General features: G+C 34.2%; 4 protein-coding genes across 7 annotated transcripts; all 4 read right to left on the bottom strand.

Moving 5' to 3' along the window:
* Nucleotides 1-3,155: 3,155 nt before the first annotated feature.
* Nucleotides 3,156-7,046, bottom strand: LOC102612963 (protein HEAT STRESS TOLERANT DWD 1). Its single transcript, XM_025097829.1, is given in 13 exon segments — nucleotides 3,156-3,557; nucleotides 3,658-3,775; nucleotides 3,905-4,020; nucleotides 4,627-4,699; nucleotides 4,795-4,934; nucleotides 5,077-5,183; nucleotides 5,288-5,456; nucleotides 5,582-5,680; nucleotides 5,790-5,972; nucleotides 6,181-6,259; nucleotides 6,508-6,672; nucleotides 6,768-6,932; nucleotides 7,036-7,046. Coding segments are annotated over 13 exon segments (1,557 nt in total). The 3' UTR covers nucleotides 3,156-3,425.
* A 2,458-nt stretch (nucleotides 7,047-9,504) lies between these two features.
* Nucleotides 9,505-16,748, bottom strand: LOC102627547 (uncharacterized). Of its 4 annotated transcripts, XM_006475367.4 has the most exons (14): nucleotides 16,392-16,743; nucleotides 14,216-15,159; nucleotides 13,989-14,113; nucleotides 13,829-13,888; nucleotides 13,711-13,762; nucleotides 13,546-13,619; nucleotides 13,331-13,461; nucleotides 12,768-12,882; nucleotides 12,556-12,614; nucleotides 12,125-12,442; nucleotides 11,285-12,013; nucleotides 10,221-10,340; nucleotides 10,009-10,076; nucleotides 9,505-9,734 (listed from the first exon to the last, which is right to left on the bottom strand). In XM_006475367.4, coding segments are annotated over exons 3-14 (1,752 nt in total). In that variant the 5' UTR covers nucleotides 14,014-14,113; nucleotides 14,216-15,159; nucleotides 16,392-16,743; the 3' UTR covers nucleotides 9,505-9,733. The 4 variants fall into 4 exon arrangements, with proteins under 4 accessions (XP_006475430.1, XP_024953170.1, XP_015384924.1 ...); XM_025097402.2 differs by lacking the exon at nucleotides 13,711-13,762 and having other exon boundaries at nucleotides 13,989-15,159; XM_015529438.3 differs by lacking the exon at nucleotides 12,556-12,614 and having other exon boundaries at nucleotides 12,775-12,882; nucleotides 13,989-15,159.
* On the bottom strand, nucleotides 14,822-16,500 carry LOC102627261 (uncharacterized). The gene is made up of 2 exons (XM_006475366.3): nucleotides 16,392-16,500; nucleotides 14,822-15,159 (listed from the first exon to the last, which is right to left on the bottom strand). The coding sequence occupies exons 1-2, from the start codon at nucleotides 16,498-16,500 to the stop codon at nucleotides 14,822-14,824; spliced, it is 447 nt and encodes a 148-aa protein (XP_006475429.1).
* A 2,455-nt stretch (nucleotides 16,749-19,203) lies between the features above and the next one.
* LOC102626980 (putative GATA transcription factor 22) lies at nucleotides 19,204-21,012 on the bottom strand. Its single transcript, XM_006475365.4, has 3 exons — nucleotides 20,472-21,012; nucleotides 19,897-20,277; nucleotides 19,204-19,809 (listed from the first exon to the last, which is right to left on the bottom strand). The coding sequence occupies exons 1-3, from the start codon at nucleotides 20,658-20,660 to the stop codon at nucleotides 19,459-19,461; spliced, it is 921 nt and encodes a 306-aa protein (XP_006475428.1). The 5' UTR covers nucleotides 20,661-21,012; the 3' UTR covers nucleotides 19,204-19,458.
* Nucleotides 21,013-23,335: the final 2,323 nt, after the last annotated feature.

Consider the following 23,335-nt stretch of genomic DNA (forward strand, 5'->3'; position numbering starts at 1 on the left):
ACACCTAGAGTGTTGAAACCCTAAATCTCTGTTGTGATGCAGCGTTGCACTCAGAGCTGGAATTACATGGAAAGAATGTGTGTCAAGCTAATGCTAGCTGTAAATAAGGTAACGGCAAGAATGGGAGGAAGTTCATCAAAAGCTCAAAATTAGAACTGCATTCGGGGTGTATACCCAAGATCCTTGAGATGGGCGGCCATAGCTTTGTTCATGAGTTGTGGTTCGCACCGTAATATCTGCGCCAAATAGCAGATTGGTGCTCATGTTTATTAGAATCAAATAACTAGGTTGAACGAGAAGAAAGTGAGGGGACTTAGGCGATCGGTGATTGAAAATTTACCTGGATGTCAGAGGCTGGAGCTGGGCAGTGAGTTAGAATCATTTCCTTGGAAATGAACCCTACACCACCATCCCATTCTTCTGGTGGCTGGAGTTGACATTATAAGATTAGCATGAGAGCAAAAGGAGCAATGTAAGCCTCATTGACTTACAAAAGTTCTCAACAGCTACAAGCAGCTGAAAGGACCCATGCATACTTTAAAGATACAATCATCTTTAAAGAACCCTTTAGTTTTCCTTCACTGTGATGCATCATGAAGACATCATCTAATATAAAATAACCTCTTCTACATGGAATAGATACTCCTCTATATCACTTGAATGTATCCTGACAACCGTTAGTTTTACTCATTCCACTTCGCTCATCAATTTAAAGAGTTCTGGTAGTATCATTTCCAGAATCCGTTATTACAGAAAGCAGGCCTGGACGTCCATTACTCCAAGTTACTAGAATCTTTGTTATTAAATTATGCATGAAGCAGATCAACCAAATCATGACCTTTCATGAACAGCCAGCATTGGTCATCATAGATTTAGTCGTGCCAGAAGATAGAATTTTATTACCTGAGCCAGATAAAGCACTACAGACCTCTCTCAGGCTGGGCATATTTTGTGTGCAACAGCACTTTCACACTCAACTAAAAACTTTTAATTGAGCCATCAAATGAACCATCTACCATTTCACACTAAACATTTCATATATAATGCAAATAGGTTTTGCTATTAAATTTGAAAATGTATATTTCAATATTCCCTTGAAACCTGAATATCATAAATCTTGATGTTACTGTGACACAAATGTTACATTACAGATGTAGATGTACGTGTATGTTTGTATGTTTTCAAATAATGTTGTATTAAGCTTAGTTTCAACAATGACAACTTTCAGATTAAATTTGATCATTCTCCAAGGACAGTTTTCGGAGACAGCTTTATACTTGTAACATACAAAAAGTATTTCATCCTGCTCTTTTCAGCAGTATAGAAAAGCAGATTAAAACAAGTTTTTAACATCATCTCCATAATATCAGCAGAAACTTCAAGGAAGGCAAAAGGACTTATATAAAGATCCCAAAAAATAAATAAATAAATTCATAGTATTCAGCTTCGTATTCTTGAATTTAAAAGCAAAAAGCTCTGAATTAAATATCAGAAATTCACTCGAGTACAATTTAAAAGAAGAAGAGGTAAAAGCGAAAGAAACAGATAAAACTAAAGAGTGAAGAAGCAAATGAAATGGATGTACCTGATCTAAAACATAGCAGATTCTAAATCGGTCGGAAAAAATGGTGGCAAGATTATCAAGCTCTTCCTGCGAAGATACAGTTCCAGAAATGTTAAAATTTCGCAGGAAGAGCTTGATAATCTTACAATTCTGTGGTTTTCGATGTTGTAAAGCATCTTACAATGATCTCTTATTTCTGCTGTGCTGCTCTTCTTCCGTGGATAGGATGATATTAAAGTATTGGATACCTGTGAAGCTTTCAATAGGCATTCTACCCAAACACTGGCTGTTAGAGAAGTATAACCTGGTTGAATTAAGGCCTGCTTAACGAATTGTTTATTCCCTATTTTGGGGTGGGAATTAGATTTGAGAAATTTAGCGTCGTAGTCCATGTTGGCTCTTGCATTGGCATTTGAGCTTGAGGAAATGACTGGAAAGCAAAGTAATAGTAAAAACTATACTGGGAGTGGACTACCTTCCCCTTGTACTACCCTTATATAATATGCAGTGGTTCTTCCACGTACAGTAACGTAATGCAAGCTATAAGAAGGAGTTTCTCCGACTTCTTCGACATGCCCTCCAGAAGCATGAAGACCAGAATGTTTTATTTATTTATTTTACTTTGGGCAGTTTACAATTGTCCATAAATTAATATTTGCGACGGGTAGTTGGAGTCACCTTCTCCCTGGTGTAATCAGAATAATGACTTTTTCTTTTTTCTCCTTCTTTCTTCAAACGTTCTTAAGATCGGGCATGTATATTGTGCTGAAGAAAGTTGACCTCCAAGTTCATTCTTCAAGAAAATATTTTGGACTATTTAATTTTATATATTCTTTATCCTGTTACATTATCCGAAAACAAAAAGACCCAAGCAAAGCTCACCAGACGAAGTTGGATGTAATTGTCAAGGCACTGAAATGGCTTGAGATGGACATGGATGTTGACGAGGTACTTCTCTCCCATCTCTTTTCGGTTTCTTGAACTTATTGGACTCTCTTTCTCGCTGGTGGTTTTGCATGATCAGTTGATCTAATTAGATTCTGTTGGGATGAGTAGGTGGAATGTGTAGTCGCCCTCTTACTACACAAGAATCTTGTGAAAGGGTATTTCGCACGCTAGAGTAAAGTTGTTGTCTCGAGCAAGCAGGATCCTTTTCCCATATTAAATGGGAAGCCCGTTAATTCATGTAGATCCTTTGTTGGAGATGGCGAAATGGTGATCAGGTTATTTAGAAACAGTCGTGCTGGTTCAGTTCATTTTTGTCTCCATAGTTCTAGAATTCTGACGTAGATGTACAATTTCAGTGCAGATGTCATTGCAGGACAAAAAATTGCTGTATTCATTAATTTTTCCGCGAACTTCCTGATTGTGATCACATTTGTGCTTTTCTTCTTTTTAATTAATTCTCGTTTGTTCTTTGGTTGCCCCAACTCGTATTTACCTAAGGGTACATCAATAAACAGTAAAAAATTTCTTCGAAGATGAAACAACCTGAGGCGCATTTGAGATATGAGAATTCCAGATTGCTTTAAGAAGTTCGTTGCAGTTTGCTTTATAATTTTGGCCTAAATTAACGTTTTGGTAAGAACCATTTCAGAAGCTAATTTCATAATACTCCACTAACAAAATTCCAACACGAGGTAAACTTAGAGGTACACAAAAGTAGTCAAAAACTTTGGGTGGGTACCCATGATTCAAGGAGAAACACCCAAAAAAGCAGAAATCTGAAAAATAAAATAAAATAAATCTTATATTGCAGATTCAATCACTTATAACTTCTATGCCGCCGATATAATGACTGTTGGAAAAACGGAAACATGTCCTTTAGCAGCCCTGGAAGCACAAAATTGACTCGATTCTCTCAAACAGCATCCTGGGGGAGGGTGCTTTGTATGTTTGAAGGCATCAATATGTTAAAGCCGTCTGCTGCCGTAGACACTATCATTCCTGGAACCTGAGTATGCCAATGAAGTTCTTTCAAGTCTTTCTGTCCCTGTTCGAAGAAAAAGGCATAAGTATTAACAATATGAAATTTTATAGGATGTTCAAGGTGAATATTACGACTAATAACAGATAAAAATAATAGAATTTACCTGATGAATGAATAGAAGTTGAGGTGGTAAATCTTCTGGGGCATTTACTTGCTCTCTTGTCTTAGCTTTGAACTCTGCCTCCTCTTCCTCGTCCTTTTCTAAAGAAAGGTCCCATATCCTGGTCAAGGAAATCAATGGGAAATAAATCGTGATCTAGTTAATAAAGGCTTGCATCCAAAATTAAGTAGGCATTCCTTCCATTATTTTTTTATTCTTGTGCTGCCTCCTAAATGTTGCCTTTACTTACGTTAGCTGATTGTCAGCTGATGAAACTGCCAAAGTTGAGCCTTCATGTGGACTCCACTCTATGGACGTGACTGGATGTTTATGGTACTCAAAATGTGCTACAACAGAATCTCCTCCCTGTTCATAGGGAAAAAAATTATGATTAAATAGAAAAACAAACACAATTTACCATCTATTGAAGAAATTTTCTCTCATTTCAAGATTGAAAATATATTCCTCCAGATCACCACCTAAAAAATTACCTCTTGTTAGCAGGTAGAGAAAAACATTAAGTTCTAACTCAGTCGAAAATGGTTAATGAGAATTAGATAAAAGAGAAACAAAAAGCAATATTTGAACGGTGGAACAGTAACCAGTCGAAAATGGTTAATGATAATAGATAAAAGAAAAACAAAAAGCAACATTTGAGAGGGTAGAATGGTTTGGAAAGCCAGTGGACGGATTAAACCAGCCAGCATAGTCTACATTTAAGTCAGATTCAGCCACATCCAATTACAATCCTATATTAAATCTAAAATGTTGTCAGTGTAATTATAACGAATCACTCAGGGCATGAACAATAGAGATGAGATGTTGAAGATATCAAGGGTGGGGCACCCTGACAGAGAAATATAATTAAGAACATGATAACCAAACAGTGATATTTCTTGCATTAAGAATGAATCAATACAAATGACATTTTTCCTCAGCTAAACATTGTCCTCCATGTAACATAAGATGTACCTTGAGCAATCTAAGGTCATGAATAGAAAATGTTCCGTCATCACTTCCAGATGCCAAAAGACAACTAGCCAGCCTAATTAAATTAACAATTGAAATATTAAGGTCTTCCTGAATAATAAGGAAAGGGTGTTAAAATGGAATACAAGTATGCTAAAAACATTCAAACACCTGTTCCAAGAGATAACATTCACATCTGCATTATGAGCCTTAAAAGACATTAAGGCTGACTTCCCCACACGTGTATCCCAAATTGCTATGTTTCCATCCACAGAACACGAAGCAAAAACATCAGATTCTGTAGGGCTCCACTGCATTAAGATAATTTAGAGAAAACCAGATAAAACAATGAGCAATTCATGGTAAGCCATTCATGCTGGATCATAATGTTCAACTTCGTGCGCAAAAGAATCCAAGGAAATTATAATATCGCTTCAAATATAGAATACGTACTTGTAGATCTTCCACACTTGCAGCATGTCCAATGAAAGGATTAGGATCAACATTCCATGTAGCATCAGATGCAGGCTCCCATAAATGAATGCAACTATTGCAGTCCCCTTCAGAAAAGAAAAAGCAAATTAAAGTATTAGAACCAACTTTGACTGGTAAGGTTTATAGAGAAGAATAATAAGAGTGCATGCAGAATAATCTTGAACAGTACCAGATACAAGCCTTCCAGGTGCGACGGGATTCCAATCTATAGCATAGCCCTCATCTTTGTGGCCGCCAAACTTAACTAGTGGGCTCTGATTTAAAACTTGAGGAGCTCCATGGCCAGCTACCGTTTCTGATTCCGCTAAAGCATTTAGATGAGATCGGAAGTCCCATACCTACATGAATAGAGGCAAACAAAAATATAAAGTAGTTAGTCATTTATTTGTCTGTCTTCCATTCCAATCCAACAAAAAGGTTATGAAACAAGAACATTTTCAGATTTCAAGCATGCAATTTTGACCTGCACATGACCAGTATCTGCTCAGGATGCACATATATGGGGATTTTGTGACATGGCACGTATACGATTGACACATCCTTGATGAGCTACCTTGCGCAACTGCAGATATCAACAAAAAAAATGAAGATTGTAGACAAACTGGGTGGTAAAAAAATAATTGATAAGGTCGGTCGTGAAATAATAGGACATCAAAAGAACAACATATTACCTGCAAAATTGGTGTCCCAGAACCACCTTCCTCCTCATCGTCACTATCGTCATCACTGTCACTACTTTCACCGTCCGCATCTTCATCACCAGTAGCAGGTTTATTAGGTACTAATTCACGTCTCTTCCCAGAAATGTTAGAGACTTTAAATACTCCAATAGAGTTCCAAGAAGGTTTCTCTGCCTGCAGAAGAAGAGATGAAAATCAACACAAAATAGGCCAGATGAAATAAAAGCATGCATTATCTTTTCACCGTCCCTTGAGAGAATCATGCGATAGGTTTTCTCTCTAAAAGGAAAAGGCCGCCAAACAAATCAGAAAGAAATATTAGATTGATTTTTTTTTTTTTATTGAAGAGCATCTACATACGACTAAGAAGAAATGAAATCACCTGAGACCCAGCAACAAAATAAGCTGTGTATGGAAACTCATTCCGCACTAAACCCAACGTATCACGCAAGATATCAAAGCTGTAAAAAAGAATGAAATTCCAACAGAAAATTAAATGAAGTTACCATTCTCTCTAATTGTTCTCACAAGGAAATAAACTTTTCTAGTTTTTTAGCAGAAAAAATGACAACCCCAATTCAATTTTTTGATCCATTTAACTAAATTAGAGAATCAAAACTTTCAATACCTTCAGTTACACAACAGAACATTCTAACAAACAGAACAGAACAGAGCAAATAATAATGAATGAAGGATGCAAAGAAAGGACCTTAAACAAGGCCAGCCAATGTGAAAGGCGTGAAGGGAGTTGTAGGCAGTAGGGTCACACTGAAGCTCCTCTCCTTCCTCTAACTTGTCAACTCCTGGTTGCCACACCTTTGTTGGTAAACTTGGAATTGAAGACGAAGATGACCCATTTCCTTTTTTTTGAGTCCTGTTCGTAAGTGAGTAAATAATTAAGATTAGAGTCACAAATTTAGAATAAACTGAAGGGATTGGGAATGAGATTGTTTGATTAATTTAATTAACCTTGTTCTTTCTTTTGGCCTTCTTTGGGTTCTTGATGCTGCGAACCATTTTATCACTGCTACTACTAGCGTACTATCGTGGGTTTTGAAAGACTCGGTAGAGGCAGGGTTTTGGTTTTGCCGTTTGGAGCCGGTTTTTTTTTTTTTTTTTTCTAATAGAAGAGAGCTGCTTTACTTCTTTTGTATTTTAATTTTTTTTTCTTTTCCGGTGGGTATTTTGTCTTTATTTCTCTTTTATTTATTTATTTATTTTACCGAAAAAATCTCACCTTACAGGCATTTGATATATTGTATTGTATTAGATTACGCTTTATATGAGTTTTTTCGGCACATGACATCACATGAAACTGCATTAGTCAATGCAATGTGATATCATGTTTGATAAATTTTTTTGTTCACATTATGATATGTTATAATACACAATAATATGAACAGTTCTACATTAAATAAACCCCAAGTGTTTTTGGATTTGTGTACTATGACACTGTTCACGTTAGTTTTTTTTTATTTCTTTAATTAAAATAATAAATAAAAATAAATATATATATTATTAAATATAGTTAAAAACTCTAATAATCTTAAAGCATTAATTTAATATAAATATTAAAATAAAATATTATTTTATATAATACAGTCCGTATCACACCAAATATAATATTGCATTATAATTTATATATAACCTAATACAATACAACCTAGCATGCACCCTTTATTGGCTGTATTGTATTAGATTGTAATAAATTATAATATAGTGCCATATTTGGTATAGCATGCACTATATTATATATTTATAAATTATATATTTATTAAATTCATTTTATTTAGATTTATTAATATTTTGATATTTTTATAATATTTACTACTAAACTAATATTTATGTTAAAATTTATTAAAAACGGTGGCCGCCATATACCGCTGTTGGCTGCCTTATTCTAGTGTCGTTTCAACTTAGATTTTATACCATTGGAATTCTCGTCGTTGGAGCTATTTTTTTTTTTTTTGAATACTGATTAAACATCAGATTACTGCATTACACAGATATTTACAACAACTGCTATTATAGCAGATATATTACATTGATAATTACAATCAGATATATATGATTGAGACTTACATTATTACATTGAATTCTGTGAAATACATGCCCAGACAAATAACCTTTCACAAAGGAGGGATGTCCACCCTTCACTCGCATTTCGTAAGAGAAAATGATTTTTACATATTAAGAATATTTAGCCCCCACAATACTTTTGTAGGGGCTAGAACCGCTGCCCTCACAAGCCTTGTGAGGGAAGCAGCCCACCACTTCGGCCAAGGCCGAAGTGGCTGTCGCTGGAGCTGTTAAACAATAAAATTATTACTAGAGATGGAGCTTTTATTCACCGTATATTTACAATTAAAATTTTAAGATCCAAAACTTTGGCTATAAACATACGGTGAATGAAAGCTCCATTACCAATGATAATTGCAACTTGTATAGATCTGACAATTAGGATTACAGTGGTACCGAACTTTACCCCAAACGGCATGAAGTATTGCAACAGTTGGCGGCAGCAATGGCAGACCGTCACCAATGATAATATTCGCCAGTCACATAAGATAGTATTTAATAAAATATTCTAAACTTAATTTATTTTATAATTAGTAATATATAAAACCAAACAAAAAAGCCAAACTAATGCAAAACCAAGGATGTGAATTTCCCTAATTATATGAAATCTGGATTATGATGCATTTAAAAACACCATAATGCAACCTTAAAATTCACCAAGCATGGGGTTGCATTATATTAGTTAATGCAATCTCATGTACTGCGGCGTACCAACCACACTCTTATGTACCTGTTATATATTATAAGTGGTTCCAATATTGCTTTATTGTTGTGGATCCATTTTGGGAAGTATCCGAATATGCATGCCATTAATATTAATGATATGAAGCTAAAGGAAGCAAAATGGTAATTAGGAAGCTAATGAGAAAATAATTATTAGAACTTGGTCACATGCTCTCTATTTCTTTTCTCAATCTCTGCATGAATGTGATTGCAAATTATGATAGTTATTTATAGCCAATAAAACATATTAATTAGTCATACATTTAACAACACATTCTTTGAATCTTAAGGTGACGTGTGCACAACTCTTTATAAATTGATTAGTGTGATATACAATCCATAATGTATTTCATTCAAGAGTTATGATATAAACACACATAAAAAATTATGTAGCTACTTTTACAATTCACTTACTAAAGTCATAAGTGTGAAGTACACATTATTTTAATCTTGAAGTTGATAGATATATCTCATAATACTTGTGTTTTAAATTTTGTAAGATTTTTTTTTTCAAAGCAAAATTTGTAAGATTTTAAGTCAATTTAAAGCAATACCTTGCATTCAAGAGATATATTATATTAATTGTTTTGAAGGATAAAAGTGCTTTCTTAAAATAATATTTTGATATTAAAAATTTAAATTTTATAAAAATATTATCTCTCTACTTTTTAAAATAGTATAAATCGAATGGAGTGATTTCACCCATTCTTCCCCCCCCCCCCCCCCCCCCCCCCCCCCCCACAAAGAAAAAGAAAAAAGAAAGAAGAAAAGAAGAAAGAGAGAGGCTGCACACACAAAATTCTATTTTGATCACCCCACACCAATCCCAAACGCATTCATAATTGGGACGCAGATGAGGAATTGTGGCTACTAAAGAAATACTTCTAAGCATTTCAACTGATCATAAGCAAATCAAAATTAAATTGATAATTGCTTTCAAGAACTTTACATCTGGTGTAATGAATATGGAAATAGAAGAATTTACACTGACGATGATCATCAGGGAACTGCTCATCCATATACATTATTACGTTCAATTCAAAAGAATGCAAAAGTTTTAAGAAATTAGTGAATCCAGTAGTTGCCAGCTACCCTTAAGTGATGACATCAACCCATGAGACCGGTTTATTTCATCTGCAAGACATGGACAAGCAATTCATATCAATACCGCTCTAATAAGTCTCTTAGTCATTGACTGTTTTTGTGCCCTAAGGGTTTGGTCGAACTGGTTTTCAATCTGCTCTATTTGGATGGCTACCCCAACTCAAATCCTAGGAAAGGTAAAGATCTAAAAAATTGTTGCCGCTCACAGGGAATCTCAGAATACCTAAGGAACAATTATAAAAATGCGGATCTACATGATAAGGATAACCGAAAAAAATTCAAAAGAAGAGGCATGCACGCATACCAGCTGTTTCTTTGTCTAGTAAAGAGAACAAGTGCTGCAAACCCTATCATGATTGCAACTTTCAGTACCTGAAGGGGAAAGAGAGAAGTAGTTAAGCTATATCATGCTTACAGAAGATTATTTATAAGGATTTTATCCTTGCTAGTTGTTGAAATCATACAAGAAATTTTTGATATAACAACTAGAGGATCTGGAATTGAGTACGACAAAACCTGCCCAACTGCTCCTCTAGAATTTTCGTTATCTTCTGAATTCACAAGCTCAGGTTTCCTTGCTTTTTTACTACTCTCATCGACTTCATTCCCCTTGTTACAACCAGGACGTGTACTACTCTGGAAATAATGTAGCAAACACAGAGAATCAAGTATCAGATTGAAAATACAATGAAAGAAAGAAATTCCATTTTAGCCAGTGTAGCATCAAATTGTGCAGCTAGACTATTCAAACTAAAAAAATACTTTTCTTGGTATATTTTGATAGACAAACACACTAGTCATTCACTTTAGGGGTGCAAATTCTCACCTTTAATAGAACTAACATATCTATCATTGATCACAGATGGTTATATCCTGAATATGGTGCCTTTTTCTTTTTTTTTTTTGGTCGGATGTACATACTGAACCAAGAGCATAGAGGAATACCTTGATGCAGCATCCAATTCAAAGGTAGACTATGGGTATGGAGCTATAGTTTATATGGTGCATGATATAATGCGGTTTAAGTCAATTTCTTCAGAGACTGTTGCCTATTATTATTTGTCTGAGGATCGATTTTGTAATAACAAGTCGCATCCTGTCAAAGTATGATCATAGTGAATTGGTGTAGATTGAAAAATTTTCCAGAATATGGTGCTGAAAACATAAGTGCTTAACTATTATATTTGTTAAAAATACAATTCCTTTTGTTCCCCATTACAATTGTGAACCAATCAGTTTCTTGAGGTCTGCAACAATCTCAGGATAATTGACATCTAAACTCCAGCTCCTCTGGGAGAATGAAATACATGTGCAAGTCTTTGCTGCTAAGGGCAAAACCACAAAGGGCCTCTTCTCCCTCTTCTTGGCATTCTACTAATTCATCTACATTCACCTCTCATATCAAGATTATTAAAGGTTGTTATTCTTCTATTTATTATGTTAGGTCTCATTGTGTTACCCTTTCAATGTCATACATAACTAGAACGCCATAAGTGGGTGTGGGTGCGGGAGACATCTATGAATTTATATGGTTTACCAGTGTATTAAGAAATTAAAAGCATTTAATAGGAACACGGTACCTTTTCCACATTTTCTGGTGCAGGAAATTTTTCTTCTCGATGGATTTCCACTTCAGCATGACAAATTCCCATCAGATCTATCAAGTGTTTGCCACCAGCTGTTATGCACAGGTTTCTTGATCCAGTAGGAAACATCCATGTTCCAGGGCAGTTGGAAGAGTAATGTATATCTTTCCAATTTTCTTTATATTTCAACTTATTAATTGAAGTCCCTTTACTATCCACTTCCAGAGAATATTCTTGGCGAACTCCTTTCATGCTCTCTTTTATGGATGATTTTCCGCCAGACTGTTGCTCATTCAGAAGCAATTTACCAGGATGCTGTCTACGTATATGCTCATCAACCATTCTTCCAGAAACTGTAGCTGCCTTACCAGTGGATTCTCTCATCAAACCTTCAGAAGAATTTTTATCGCTCATATCTGGATTTTTCACTTCAGTTCTAACATCTACTGGACTTAACCCAAATTGTCTAGTGCCTTGATGTGCTGTATACCCATCAAAAGCTTTAACATAACCAAGTTGATCTTCTTTTGCTCTGGTATGCATTGTGGCTTGTTGAAACTCCCCTGTAAGAAATGGAGTTTTTATCCTCCCAGACATCAGCGCTGCTGGTTTAATTTGCTCCGTCTTAAATTCATCCGCACTCAAACTTGTCAGAGAAGCTTCAGATGAAATCTTCCTCAATTGAGATTTAGCTGGCGCAGGTTTTATATAAGGTCTTATATCCTGATTCAAGTCAAGCCCCGGGATGATAATAATTTTTTCTGAGAGAATGAAAAAGCGAAAAGACGTGTAATAACATATGAAGTATTTTCTTCACGCAAAAATTTCATTTACCTGAGAGAGACTACTTTCAAAGGCATTTATCATGTTCCTTACATTGCTCGGAATCTTCTCCGCTGGGCTCTGCTTCTCTCGATTAATGCTCCCGGCTTCCTCCAATTTTCGAGCAATTAACTTGTTTTTTGCAGCCACTTTCAATTCTGAGCTTTTTGATAAAGATGAAGCTTCTTTCGAACCAACGGCTCTCACAGAAACATCATCACGAGGTGTCTGAGTCCCAACCTTCTCAATCAAACCTCTGTTGTTTACATCAGTCAGATGCACATCAAACCCTTGAGACACTGGTGGTTGATCAATCCTCCTTATATATATCTGTATCATTCTAAAACAGGCATAAGGACCATTAGGATCTCAATGGTACTTTTTTCTTGCATAATCTTGGTGAAAGAGAAAAGTCTTCAAAAATTTATTAAGTAATCCTTAACTGGGTCAAAGCCAGCCTGCTTGGCTACTACTTTACTTTGAAGAAGGCTTTCAATTGAATCTTGAGAAACAGGAACATGCAGATGTCAGAATCAACAAAAAGTTTTAAGATGGGAAATTAAGACCAATGAATCAATGATTTCCTATTTCATCTTTTATATTCAAGCTAACAATTATTGGCCATTATTTTCGTTAAGTTTATGCAAGATCAAACCTGAGACCTGTTGGTGAAGGAACAATGATGCTTCCGCATTGCTACCAACAGACTCTGGACTTGTAGGATTGCTACTAGAGAGTTCATCATGTTTCTTTCTCAATGCTGATTCTCTCTGCAAATGAATTTTGATCATTAGCAACAGCATAAGACAACAGTTACAACAAAATGATAAAACTATACTTCTTAGGCTTCACGCAAAAGAAGGAAAAATGAAAAAGGTTCACTAGACTGTCATTCTTATCCTTTACATGCTTCTTTCAAAATAAAGATTTCATTGACAGGTATAATTGGTTTATGAAGTACAATCTTTCAGAAAAAATGTAGCAACCCAGAAGTTTGAAATAGACTGACAAGAAAGTGCCAATTGTTTAAATAGCCAATGGTAATTAGCCATCGGTAGAGGGCTAATTCTTGTAATTTTATAAAGCAAAAGACATTTGCATTGCAGATTTTCTATGCCAGTCTGCAAATTAGATACTGACTTTTATAAGAATGGTTTTTATTTGAATTTGTCATTGCAGATTTTAACATAGGGATCCAAAATGCAAAACTGACTGTACCATGATACGGATTCGATAACGCTCGTCCTCAGTAAGGATAAATTGCAACCTCAAATGTACATGCCCGCCACCTTCCAGTGAAAATATGTCATCCCAAAGACCTTTCTCAACGACCAATCTGGTCTCAACACCTGGTCCAAAACATGATCATCAGCATAAAGTGCTGGGATGAAATCAAACAAAAACATTACATAACAGATAATTGAAGAACAAACCTGTATATGATATCTTATTACCCTTAGCGTCATAAAGTGCTATCATCAAATTGTCACGAAAGGTTGTTAATGGGCTGTGCCAAAAACTTAGAAATTTCAGATATGCTTGTCAAACAGAAAGAAATGCAATGCACGAAGTTAAAGGTGAATGCAAAGAATCATTACAAGGAAAATTCTGTCTTCTCCCAAGTTTGATACTCTCTTTTCCCCATGGAAACTGCATTTTAAAATAATATTCCATTATATGATTTTCGTTATCCTAATTTGAAAAAAGATTGCCTACCCTTTATGGACATTTGCTGCGGCATTGATGATGATGACTGAAGACCCTTGAACTCCAGAACTGCGGTGAACAAATTTTCGAAGTAAATATGAGACAAAAAGGTTGGTACGAAGATAACTGTCAATTTTGAATTACAGTTTAAACGGGTAGCTTTTACTACCTGACACTAAGATGGTTCCTGGCATTGGAGGCCAAGCTCGTAAGTGAACCGAAGCATAGAGTCGATGAGAAGTCAGCCAGAGTATTATTGACTTCTATTGAATTTCTTGAAAATAAGAGTATTGGCTGAATTGGCAGACGGGATTAGATTGAAAAACATGTGTGGCTGGACTTGAAGGGAAGGTTACTAAAGAGGGTCCCACAGCATTCAAATTATTTGCTACCCACCTCAAGTGCTGGCAGTTCCAAATCTCTCTTTTTGTCTCACTCCAATAGTGAAGTTTGAAGGGTCATTCACTTTTGTTCTAATCTTGCACTTCAAAAGCGTTCAGGTTCCTGCAAATCACATAAAAAATGAAGATTCTTACGATCATTAGAAACCAAATAAACAGCAGTCAATCAGCTTGTTTTCTCTGCAACACGTTCATAAGACCATACGTGTCCAGTTCGTGCTCTTAATTGACACGGTTTCAACGGTCAAAAACTTGATTCCTGATCTCATGTGATAAACATAAATCAGTAGAAATGACATAAAGAATGAAGTCAATGACAGAACCCATTATTTCTTTTCTTCTTTGAGTAAGGACCATTCTGTACCCTGCAAATCATGGTCACAATTTCATTCAACTTCATTTTCAATTAAATAACACTGTCCTGTTTGTTGGATTGGGTTTGTTTTGGCTTTCAAATCTCTAGACAAAGGTAAATGAAATATCATCAATATACACTGGTCCGTGAGTCTCCATCTTACAACAAATGGGTGCCAAAAATCCGACCCAATTCTTTTCAACTTGAATCAATAAGAAGAATTGTCAAATAATTAGATTAAACTAACTAAAGCTGTGGAATGGATTCTGCACGTATAAACTGCTTAAGAATGGCCTTCTCTTCATCGATTCGTTTCTTCTCTTTGGGATCTTTAGGTTTCACTTTTCTTTTCTCTTCCAATATCCATTTGAAAAGCTCACGCTGCTGGTCTTCAGGGATAGGTTCCCGCACCTTCACCGGCTCAATGACGGTTGGTGGGACCGATGGTTCTTCGGAGAGTGGAGAAGCTGGAGTGAGACCAGAAGAAACTGCATCTGTTGCTTGGTTGTCCTCATCATGTGGTCCAGGGCGTTTTCTATCCTCCACTCTCGAGTTTTTCTTTCTTGCCTTCGCAAACATATAACCTGAAGGAGTTAAAAAGAAAGTCAGCAAAGTTTTTCTAGTATCCGGCCACATTACTGCTTCAGAGCAAAAGTATGCATGAAGATGGGGAACAATGCTCCAACTGGACATTTCAATTGTATGTCATCATTCCATTAATGATATGGTAAGTTTATTATAGGTGAACCCCAAAGAATATGGAAAAAGAAGAATAAAAATGAAGTGAAGAAGGTAAGGTTTCTTAAAGATGAACTCAAACCGGGGGGGGGAAGAGGGAAAAAATTAAAAAAGTTAAGAGAGTAAGTTTTCTAGTATCCACAGAAGTATACTCAAGATTTGTGTTAAAGCACAAGAGTTTTGCATGGATAGAACTGCCTACAGTTCACAGTTGAAACTAATTTCAGAAAAAATTACCAACAATTCAGATGTCAATAATCTTCAAAATTACTGTGAACATCACTCAGTTGTGAAAGCAAGCACTATCCTTGAGAAAAGACATCGTAATAGTTATCTAGACATGCAAGTATATACGAGCTCACATAAATGGATAATAATTTCATCTATCTAGGCTCATAAGAATTCTGTATCAAAGCTTTCAATAATTAAATCAAATCCTCCAAGGGATCAAGAGTCAGTATCCACTTCACCACCCACCCATTAGGAAGTGTCACACAAAGTTATAAATAAAACGAACATGAATGTCTACTCAGTCTCTCGTTAGTAATCAAGTTTGGATAATTAGTTAAAGCAGCAAAAATGTTAAACAGTTTCAAGCAACTTAAATTTTATGTTTCACGCTCTGAGATTTTTCTTTTTGTCTTTTTGTTATCATGCACTGCATCCCAGAACTACAGCTCCTTTAAAAAAATTGTAATACTTATTGTTTCACAAAAATTGGAGATACCATGAACCAATTATCTAATAATTTTGTTCTCTGTCTCAGTATCTTTTGATTAAGCAGCGTAACTGAAGCAAACACTTGGAAACAAAGCATAAGATGACAAACCATCAATTCTAAAATGATAAAACACACAAGTGAGCAGCTGTTATACTTAGATCATGCCTAGAAACTAAAAAACTTCTAGAGCAATAACTAGATTAAGAAACTGACTCAACACCAGAAACTAAAAGAAAAACAAACACGAGCAATCAACTACCTACTTTCACGGCTTCCCCCAGCTAGTCATTTCATCAAACACATTACATACATTGAATGAATACAGCATCAATACAAATGAAACAACTGAAAATGTACCTCCGAGAGCGAGATTAGAAATCAAGAGAATACGCCAAATGGGTCTGTAACGCCTAATGAGTGATTCTTTTGAATATGAAGGAGGAGTTTGCCGTTGAGTTGGATCCATTTGATTTTGATATATTGATTTATCTAACTGATTTAAAATGTAGCACTTTGCCTGAAAAGTATCTGTTAATCAATTCTCAAGATTCCATTATAACTTCAGTTCTTTAACAATGAACGATAATGGGTATTAATTTATATTAATGTTAACATTAAGTAGAATTTTATAGAAGTTCATCGAGCCTTGTGAAGTTGCAAGTTGTGAATCGTCGTGAGTGCTTTTGACTCCATTCATTTCAGGCTCTGCGGCTGTATAGTAAAACAAAACGGCCCAAATTAAACGGGCAGTAATTGGGCTTCACTGTCTGTTTGATGCTTAAGCGGTGCCGGTTAGTAGTAGGGAAATTGATCCCTCAATTTATTTTATCAACCCCGTACTTTTCGAATAAATTCATAACATTTATTTTCAAAATCAGTCTTGTTAAGAAAAAAAAATTTCACCTTTTTTTCTTGCTCATTTTCTTTTTTATATTTTTAGTTTAAATAATTCTGAAAGTAAATGGAGTTAATTGAGACATGGGACTAATGAGATAAATTAAGAGAGTTAAATATAATTATTATAGCCTCTTTGTTCTTCGAATATAAAATGTTGGAGGACTATTTATATTATAAAAATTGCTTTGTGATGTATGCACTTATTTTAATAGTTATTTTATTATAAAATATCATGATATAATTTACAATTAATAACAACCTATTTTGAGTAAATATATAATTAGGGATATTTTTTTAGCAGGCGCATTAAAATCATATACTTTGCATTACCCCAAAACTATGGAGAATAGGCTGTTAGCACCCATTCGGTTAATTGTTTTTATTAGAACTAGTAAAATTTAACACAACCCGATTACGCAATACTAACATGACTTGAATAAATGGGTATGAGTCGTCAAATTTGACATAATTATTAAATGGGCTGGGTCTAGGTCAACACGAACTTTTTTTATGTTGGGTTAGGGTTAAAGTTATTGACTCATTTACCCAACCAATGACATAATAATATTTTCTATTTTAAATTAATTTATACATTTTTGTCATTAAAACTCAAATATTATATATGACTCTCCCTTTTTACTTTTTTTCTAGAAAGATGGACATATACACAGTCATTTATGAAATTTTATATATATTTAGAACTTCAATAGTGTAAATATGTAATTTTTTTGGGGGAGGGTGTGTATAAAATAGTATACAAATGTTTGATGTAAATTGTGCTAAATATATAGATATTAAATAGATTATTGGGTAACCCATTGATTTTCCATGTTGGGTTTGCGTCTTAGTATTTAAAACGATTATTAAATGGGTCGTGTTTAGGCCGACCTAAATTTAACACAATACAAAATTGATATGACACGAATACGACTCGATGACCTATTTTGCCAATTGTAGTTTTTATCAAATATTATTGTTGACTGCTTTGACCAAATAGAGTTAGAATATTACCCGTAATTAAAATTAATAAGAGGAAATTAAACTCTTTTTGTTAAATTATATATAAACCCAAAACTTTATATTTATTTTCTTTCCCTACAAATTAGTCAAACACTAAACCAACTAATTTTAAAAAAAAAAATTTGGGTGAGTTGAGTAATTTTATAAGAGTATAGTATAAGTAAAGATGCTTATTTTAAAATTTACTCGCCAACCATGAAAAGACTCAAATTATCAACATTATGCTTTAGGGAAAAATGTGCCAATCAATTCAAGTAAGGAATTGTTAAAAGAATGTACAAAGTAGAAACTAAAATTGTAAACTTTGAAGATGAGTATTGGGAGTAATAAGAGTAATATTTATAACCTCATCCTAATGTCAAAAGCATAAATTCTTCCATACAAATTATCGTGCATAATAGTATATTACAACTGAATGTATCTACATGATTTATATTCATTATTTTGTGTTTCGTCCGACTAAAATTATTAGGCCAAACAAATTTTTATAAAATAATTTATAGAAATATTGTCGCTTTGGAGATTGGGTTATTATATATTATATATTGAGAAGGTACAAATTTTTGTACAAATTTATTTTTTTTACACAAAATAACGTGCCAGTAAACTATTAGTTGAATACAAATATAATTAATGTTAATAGTGGTGTAGGCCCACGTGAAAACTATTCCACCATTATATATCATGACATGTGACTGTCTCCAAATCTAATTCAAGGTCATTTCTTAGTACAAGTCCAGTTGTTTTCGTTGTACCAACAACATTTCAAGACCACTGAAGGTCAGAGAGCAGGAGATAAGGTCTGCGATAAAAGTACTATCTTCTAGGTGATATATCAGAAATTACACAAAAAGGTGTATCCCTCGCTGGTTTGAATCATCACCATCATGATTGGAATGGATTGGCCAATTTATTCAGTCATTAAAGCACTGTTGCTTTCTCTTTTCCTTTTTTGTGTATGGTAAGTGCTTATCAATAAAACGATCCATGTATGGCTGTATGCCACTCAATTCTCGATGTACTTACGCAATCTTTGATCACATAATCACATTCAGATTTCTGAAGGGTCGCTTTGCATTATTGCAATGAGAGAATTCAAATGACAGTGGCTGGCAGTGATATTATCTAACTTCTATTAATGTTTGTAAAAATGTATAACCCTGTCCATAAACTGAAAGTAAATAGCTGAAGTGCATAAAATAAAAGAAATTAATCTATATATATATATGGGGATAACAAACAAAGATATGTGTAGATGCACAAGAGACCCATAATTTTATTGAGATCAACCTGTTCAATAATAAACTAGCTACAACCTCTAATAAAGATCCACAACATATATTTGATTCCTTTGTTTTTCTACTTCAAATTTACTTGTTTCCTCTCACTCGGAAAAATATTGTCTTACATTAATCCTAACACAACTTAACTAATTAGTAAGAAATTAAAACAATCTAAAAATTAGAGGAATAATAAAAGTAGAAAATTGAAAGAAACAGAAACTCGGCTAGCCATGAACAAGCCCATATGATAGAGCCATTAGAAGGATCGCAGCTTCCTTTTCTTCTTGAGGGAAAACTCTTTGTAAAGCTGAACTATTGTTCTTGCTCAAATTTAAGGTTAAGTCTTCAAAACTGCAAAGCTTCTTTTTCCCACGTGATGGGCTATTGGAATTGTATTTGCACCTTTTCTTGAATGGAAGGCAGCTATTGTTGTTACTTGGTCTTGGTGTCTTACTCTTCTTCTTATTAGATGATGTATCATCAGCTGCAAGTTGCACTGCTGTCCCATTTGCCGCAGCTGCTGCCATGGCCCTTCTTGCCTTCCTTTGCCGAATCCCACAAGCGTTGCATAGTGACTAATAAAACAAAGAATTAATTATATACACAAAAAAAAAAAAAACTAACATGGGTAATTTTTCAATGCTTAAGATCAATTTTGTTACCTTGGGACCTCTAGGTCCACTCCTCCAAAGAGGGGTCTTCGTTGTGTTACAATCAGCACAAACCCTAATTGTATTTGTGTTATTATTGTTGTTACCGTTGTCAGGTTCTAAAGATGATGATGGTGGTTGCTTCTGATGATCTTCAAGCTTTTGCATAGCAGCAGCGTCAGGTGATGAATACATCATCTTCTTCATCAACCTCATCTTTGAAGACATCCACTTAACTGAAGAGCTATTCTCACTTTGATTTTGATCATTTCTCTCTTCTTTTTCCGAGCTCATGGATAACTTGAGGCCAGTACTCTCACTGCCACTCTCATCCATCACTGCTGGTCCTGGATGATCGCATGATCCAGCAGCTTGTGAGTATAATATCCTAACCTAAAATCAAGAAGAGGGAAAAAATATAATTAGTTTTGATAATCACATATTTAGTAAAATTACTAACCAAACAATTAAAATTATTTCACGAAGATAATTATTCCTATTTAGTAACTGCAAATCATCGATAATGTGAATTTTATTTTTAAAAAATCAGATCATAAGAAAATCTCAATCCATGCTAAATGAATTACCTCTTTTGGGTGTCGTAGCAAAACCGATTCCCTATAATAAAATCCTCCTTCTCGTTGAACTGGTTCAAAGAAGTTATGACATGAGGCAGGAGAAGAAGAAGATGGAGGTTGATTCAAATTCAAGAGTTGATCTTCTTTAAGCTCTAGAGGAAAAGGAGTGACAGGTGATAAGTGATAATTTGGAGTCATGGGATCAAGAGAGACAGAAGCTAAAAAGGGAAAAAAGTAGTGTTATTTGTTGTCCAATAAAGATGGAAAAAGAGTTGAGGGAGAAATCAAAGGCAACAAAAAGGTATGCGACTAATAGGCTTATTGAGAAGTAAAACTAAAAACCCTTTTAAAGGAGAGCTGCTTTGCTGCTAATGATGCTAACTAGCCTGCGCAGACCTATAGGTATAAGAGTTTCACGTGACTTCATGAAACCAGACATTTAAAAAAGACAAACCCACAAAAGAGAATTGTGGAGTGCAACCACGCGACCACTCTCAGAAACAAAACCCTATCTCTAAATATTTTTTTACCCCACCAACCCCAGTTGGCAAAATCATAACTATAAAAACCAAAATGAATATATATACAAGATATAACTTGATGTCAGCCACACAAATAATGATGATACAGACCCAGGTTTGATTTTATTTATCATGTGAATTAGGGTTACATATAAATAATCGATCTTCTTTATATTTATCTGTGGCCACAGATATTTATCTTCATATAATTTCAATGGCAGTGTAAACATAAACAGACCAATAAATATGAGAGGCATTTATATGATCAATGTCTACAGTATTTGCATTTGTATTTTATTCATTTTCTTTAATAATTGATTATATGCTATAGATATTACAATTTGAAATCTACTGAGATTTAAATACATACACTTGTAGCATAGTTAATAGGTCTACCAAGGCCAATTCGAAAATGTACTTCCACTAATATTTGTAAAGATATATATCCTCACCAATATTTGTTAGACAAAAAATATTTAAATCATGAGAACCTGATCAATTTATGCTCCCAACAAAATAATTCGCCTTAATCACGATCTCATTCATAAACATGAATCCTCTCTTAATGTAAATTTTTAAAAAAATCTTACTATCTATATATATATATATATATATATGAATGATTAAAATTTATTTTTTATTATAGTTTTATTTAATAATTATCAATCACGTAATTATATTTACTCATGTACAAGAGGGGTAATTTTTAAAAACCTCCCTTGAGGTTTGGACTTGTTGCAAATAGATGGCGAGAATTTATTTATTTGTAAAAAACCCCCTACCGTCAGTTAACTTTAACATTGACTGTTAGTTGACTATGCAAAGACAATATTACCCTTAACAATAATTTGTAGACGGAAATAACTAAAAAAAAATTAAAATTGTTAGCTATTTTACCCTCTTTAAATTATTGATATTTTCTTAAAGTTCATACAAGAAAGATAAAATTAAAAATTTTAAAAATCTTCTTTAAATTATTGATATTTTCTTAAAGTTTCTACAAAAAAGATAAAATTAAAAACTTGAAAATGAAATAGTTATAATCTTTACTTATGATATTGTAAATTTTTGAAATTGACAAGGATAAAATTGTCAAAAAATAGGGTTTGTGCTTTTTGCGCCAACAATTTTAATTTTTTTTTTAGTTATTTCCGTCTACAAATTGTTGTTAAGGGTAATATTGTTTTTGCACAGTCAACTAACAGTCAATGTTAAAGTTAACTGACGGTAAGAGATTTTTTACAAATAAATAAATTCTCGCTATCTACTTACAACAAGTCCAAACTTCAGGAAAATTTTTTAAAAATTAACCTGTACATGGGCTGATATCAACAGAGAATCAAATCCCCCCTTAATTGTTTAAAAATTATAATGTGTTTGTTTCTTTTATAAACGGTGAGAAGACTTGTATAGGTCATACTTGTATGGGAACCGAGCATCTCTATCCCACTTGTACAGTTGTATTGTCAAAACATAATTAATGCCTGTTGCAGACAAGGGACAATTGTTCGGCATGCACCTTTCCCCACACTTTCATCTTGCCATCAAATTAACCATGCATTATCGCCATATTTAATATATTTATTTTCACCTCAAATTAATAAGTTAATCAACGTGATATATGTAAAAAGAAAAATTAAAGAAAGACTTCCCTCTTTTCTTTTGTGTTTTTTTTTTTTTGACCACGAGGTATTTTGAAGAGAACCTCAACTGTGGGAAACACCTTTAAACTCGTACCACAATTCAGATTAGAAGTATCCGCTTAAATCGAGAGGCACAGATTCTCCCAACAAATGTAATTTTCCTTTAACTCGAATTGAGGAGTAAACCTAATCAAACCACTTAAGGAGACTCTATTACCCGTCCAACCAACACTTTATTGGTTTTGTGCTTATTTTTTGGCTGTAGCAGCAGCAGAATTACTGTCGCAAGAGAGTAAGGCGACTGGAAAAGGAAAAGACAAGGCGAGTCGAAACGACATTTGAATTTAATCCAAATGGGGATAGGCGCCGAGGATTTTGACTGTGGCAAAATTTGAAACTACTTTGAACTTTTCAGAAAATTCACCTATCCAACGTATAGTACAATATTCAACTCTAGTTTGCATCATTGCATGCAAAGTAGCTCACATGAACATGCAATTATTTAATTTGTCTACACTGAAATGCATTTATTACTCTCTCTCATCTTTGATTTTTGTGATGACTTTTTAACAGTTTTAACTAGTAGTTATTGATAAAAATAGATAGATAATTAAAATTTTAATTGTGTATTGTTATAAATACTCGTTTGATAGAAAACTATTGAAAAAATACCCGCATATTTGATCAACATATCCAAGAATTTCTCGCT

Source organism: Citrus sinensis, chromosome 1, assembly GCF_022201045.2.
Source record: "Citrus sinensis cultivar Valencia sweet orange chromosome 1, DVS_A1.0, whole genome shotgun sequence".
NCBI classification, from domain to species: domain Eukaryota; kingdom Viridiplantae; phylum Streptophyta; class Magnoliopsida; order Sapindales; family Rutaceae; genus Citrus; species Citrus sinensis.